We start from the raw sequence: 4,759 nt of genomic DNA, 5'->3' as shown, positions 1-4,759 counted from the left end.
TTCATCAAAAGGTTTTTAATACCGATTAGCGACATTCATCTCGCGTATTCTTTTGTATGAACATTTCTTTCCAACAATTATGTTATCCAATATGTATGCAAATTGCTTCAGTAACGCGATATTAACAAGCTTTATGGTTTTAGATAAGCAAATATGACCTTACGGTATCCATACCCAGCTAATGTAAATCAAGCCTAGGACACAATCTATCTTTCACGACCCATTCATTGCTGGATATTGAAGTCCTATCTGCAAAATCTATCTTTAGTAAAGCTTCAACTTTTCATCTGCATTGATTTATTAAGTGCAATGTATTCATCCATGTTATATTTGTATTCAAGTATAATTCGTTTTCACATCAAACTGACTACATAACAAAATTGAAAGGACATTATAGTATAGATACCACATATATAAAAATACATATAGAGAAGTATTGTTCATCACATACCAGCAAGAACTTAAAATAACAAAACTGCAAAAAGCTCTGTTCATAAACGTGACCGAATGAAAACCTTTTTAACATCAGTCTTCTCTGCAGCAGATTTTTCATTTGATTCAGCTGGCTCCTCCTTACGAGGATCCAAATCTTTGGCACATAAGATTGAATCTTCATCATCAAGCCTTATAATATGCAAATCCTCTTCCATTTTTACCATCCGAGCCTGCATCTCCTCCATCATTAACGTATGTCGTGGTTTACTGTTCAGATTTACAGGTTCTAGTGGAGATTGATCCTTCAATCCTTCCTTCACCATCTTGTATACTTGCATCCCACCTTCACATAACGAAAAACAGAATATCAATGAGTCAGTGTCACAACAAAGATTTGAGTGGATTCTATCATTTATTTTTAGTATGGAGTCTGAAGTGAGGATCAAGGTAAAACAGTAAGAACACTCAAAATTTTCAGTTCATAATATAAAAATCAATCAATAAATTCACAACAGTTAACGTTACTTATTATCTATAATAATTAAAACATGCATATGTACATTGATTCAGCGGCTGCACAGGCACACAATTTCACATAAAGTCATATTCACAGATACCTCATTTATGCACTCAGATGCACATATACAACTGTGATTTTGCAGATTTTAATGCTTCAAAATGTTACTAAGTACTTTAATACAGATATAAACGCTTCCAGAAGGACCTCTACCCATATGAACCCTAAAAAAGCCAAAAATCTATAGCATGAACCTTATAAGTCACTAAAGCATAAATACGATCAGTGCAACGAGTGTCAATTAAACCTAATTTTACTAATCTGAACACAATTAGATACAAACACACACATTACATCAATTTCTACAGTGAAACAGAATCATATAAGCTATTATATCTGCAAAACCTAGCAATTTCAGGTCAGTAACAAGACTCCTTAACGAAATAATGTAAAAATCACCTTTAAGAGAATCATTACAAGCAGAATCGACGGCGAACTTGCCGAAACCGGTTAGAACGCGAGTTATGGTGTCTCTACGATCGGTATCAGGTACGGATTCGATAACCGGTTTAGGTGAAATTGAGGATGAATCGGAGGTGTTACGGTTCATAATTCGACCGGCAATTGATCGGATGTCGTTCCAGATACCCATAGCGTTGAGAAAACGACGGAATTGGAATTGGTAGAGGGTAGTTGTTGCTATCCGCAGTTACTGGTTAAGATTATAAGCCACACGCTATTTCAAAGTTTCCCCTGTTTTGTTTTGACCTTAAACATCCAAAATTACGCAATTAAATTTGTATTGTAAATCATACTTTGTACTTGGAAAACTAGAGCATATGAATTACTCGTATGTTAGTTTGATACTTACTCCGTATATATAATTTATAAAAGAAATTACTTAAATGATTAAAAATTGAAATCAAAATTAAGTTATTCATTTTAAAGATGCCACTAAGTTATACTTTAACAAATCATCATTGGCCCATTAACAAAAAAAAAAAAAAAAAAAGCTATGTTACACTAACCAATAATCATTTATGATATTAACCATTAACCAATATATTATAGAACAAACAATTTGAGGTTGTTGCATAGTTTGTTGTTTCTCTTTAGACCATTTCTAATACCATGTGTAAATCGAAGAGTACATTTGCATATCGCAAAGATGAGTAGTTATGCACATGATTATTATCCACCTTGTTATTTTTATATGTTTCATAAATATTGCTTTGTATTTATTCATATAAAATAACTATAGTAAGTTATTATGCTATTTGTCGCATTTTGAGATCTCATCTGATATCTGGTGGTTCAGTAGTTTTATGTTTTACGGTTTGGCTTTTAATGAAGTTAGTACGTGTGTTAGGGCTCTGATCATTAGAGTTGTATAATGTTTTGCTGCAAGTAGATCATCAGATTAATTCAAACATATTGTAACGTTTGTCTCTTTGAACTCATTTGATCTTTGAATCTTTTTAGTTATATTATATTCTCGACAAAAAAGTTATTAAGCTCTTTCATTAACTCTCATTATTACTTTTAATTATTTTTTTATAAGTTCAAATAAACGTGTCTTGAAGCAAACTTCAATCGTAAACGTCGCTACTGTCGTTCGCAAGTGGCCGACGGGAAGTTAAATAAGTTTTCGACGAACAAGAAGAACCAAAAAAGTGAATGAAAAGGGTGAGAAATTAGCATCACTGTAGTGGATTGAAGATACGGTGTTGAAAGATTCCAGATCACCAGCGAGAGGCCTACGACCAATAGTATTGTGACAATTGTGATGCTTGAAACAACAACTTGAAGGAAGATAACCAGTTGAAAGAAATGGTACCGAGTAAGAGATATAATGAGGGGATGGTAAGGTTGGCTGGACCATCAACGATAGACAAGTGTCCGGAGGGTCATAGCGTGGCGACGACTACAACAAATATGATGTTAGCTTTTTTTTTTTTTTTTTTTAAAAAAAAGAGGTGTTTGGACTTTGGAGCATGTTGCTTTCTTTCTTTCTTTTTTCTTTCAGAAAAACAAAAATTAAATTAAAAATAAAAAACTGTTATAAAAGTCAATATTGGATGCTAATTTTATTATTATTATAGATATTGCATAGTATATTTTTTTGAGTATAAATATGTGTGTTATGAGTTCATAATTCACACACTTCAAACATATATAAAACACATACTTCTCTCATATTCTCTCTATATACTTATTAGTTTACAGTCAAGAACCAGGTCACTAAAGGTAGTTATAAGCCTACTGAATTATAACACGTTATCAGCACGAAGTGCTCCGTATAATCAAGGTTTATCTAAGCAAGCACACGTCACTAATCTAGGTAAGAAATTGTCTAACTTTTATTAACTTCACTAACATTTATATTTATGTTATTTAAGTTATATATGGTCGGTTATACCGCCTGAATTATATTTCTGTAATCTAACTTTTATTAACTTCACTTTCATTTATATTTATGTTATTTAAGTTATATATGGTCGGTTATACCGCCTGAATTATATTTCTGTAATCTAACTTTTATTAACTTCACTAACATTTATATTTATGTTATTTAAGTTATATATGGTCGGTTATACTGCCTGAATTATATTTTCTGTAATCTAACTCTTATTAACTTCACTAACATTTATATTTATGTTATTTAAGTTATATATGGTCGGTTATACCGCCTGAATTATATTTCTGTAATCTAACTTTTATTAACTTCACTAACATTTATATTTATGTTATCTAACATTTATGATTACTTATGCAATTAATCATTATTTATTTCATGCATACTAATGTTTATTCTTAAATTTATTATTTATGCATAATATGGTTATTCTCTTAATCTTCGTATTTATACTAAATGTATTTATACTAAATGTATTTTATAGTAATCATATTTATACTAATAAAATTCTTTTATTAAAATTATTTTAATACAATGGCAACATAACGATCGTTAACATTAATTAACGACGTTACAACGGTCATATATACATAATGGTTGTTAACGTCGATTGACGACGTTACAACGACTATATTTTTCAAATATAAATTAAACATCCCCGTTTTCACATTTTCACAAATCAATCTTCATTTTCTCAAATTACTACTCTCCAAATTTTTTTTTATTAAAAGATGATTAACTCAAGGATGATTTTTCCTACTGTATTGGTCATAATAGCTATCATCCTTGTTGCTTGTACACCACTTGATGAACCTATATTTTATCCTTCCCTTATGGTTTTATTATTTGTAATCATACCATTATTCCTTTGTTTGCTACTTATGAATCTAAACTAATTCTAATTTCATGTTGTTATTTGTCTATGAAAAAAAAATTGATTATGATTATGATTTATGTTGTTCATCTTTCTGAAAATAGAAAATGTCAAACTTATCAAAGCTTGAGTTTGATACCTTAGACGTATCGGGAACAAACTACACATCATGGGTTATGGACGTAGAAATAAATCTTGGATCATTGGGTATTCTAGAAACTTTAAAAGAAAACAATACTTGTTCCGATCAAGATAAATTAAAATCAATTGCTTTTATTCGCAAACATATTGATACCACCTTAAAACATATGTTTCTCACTATCAACGATCCACATGTTTTATGGGAAAGTATCAAGAGTAGATTCGATAATCAAAAGGAAATATTACTCCCAGCTGTGAGGAAAGAATGGAGAAATCTAAGGTTCCAAGATTTCAAAAAGGTAAGTGAATACAGCTCGGTCATGTTCAAGATCCATTCAAAGCTTCAATTCTGTGGTCAAGAAATAAGTGATGCTGA

At 30.8% G+C, this 4,759-nt stretch overlaps 1 protein-coding gene across 1 annotated transcript; it reads right to left on the bottom strand.

The window, feature by feature from the left end:
- Window positions 1-380: 380 nt before the first annotated feature.
- On the bottom strand, window positions 381-1,693 carry LOC139848148 (uncharacterized). Its single transcript, XM_071837880.1, has 2 exons — window positions 1,412-1,693; window positions 381-778 (listed from the first exon to the last, which is right to left on the bottom strand). Exons 1-2 carry the CDS (start codon window positions 1,602-1,604, stop codon window positions 492-494), a joined length of 480 nt encoding a protein of 159 aa, XP_071693981.1. The 5' UTR covers window positions 1,605-1,693; the 3' UTR covers window positions 381-491.
- Window positions 1,694-4,759: the final 3,066 nt, after the last annotated feature.

Source organism: Rutidosis leptorrhynchoides, chromosome 5 (genome assembly GCF_046630445.1).
Source record: "Rutidosis leptorrhynchoides isolate AG116_Rl617_1_P2 chromosome 5, CSIRO_AGI_Rlap_v1, whole genome shotgun sequence".
In the NCBI taxonomy this organism is placed as follows: Eukaryota; Viridiplantae; Streptophyta; class Magnoliopsida; order Asterales; family Asteraceae; genus Rutidosis; species Rutidosis leptorrhynchoides.
Note: the sequence above shows the minus strand (reverse complement) of the source record. Positions and strands in the feature narration are given on the sequence as shown.

Coding starts and splice junctions, on each gene's coding strand:
- LOC139848148 (XM_071837880.1), bottom strand. CDS start 1,604: ATGGGTATCTGGAACGACATCCGATCAATTGCCGGTCGAATTATGAAC. Junction 779..1,411: donor TTGTAATGATTCTCTTAAAG/GTGATTTTTACA, acceptor CGTTATGTGAAG/GTGGGATGCAAGTATACAAG.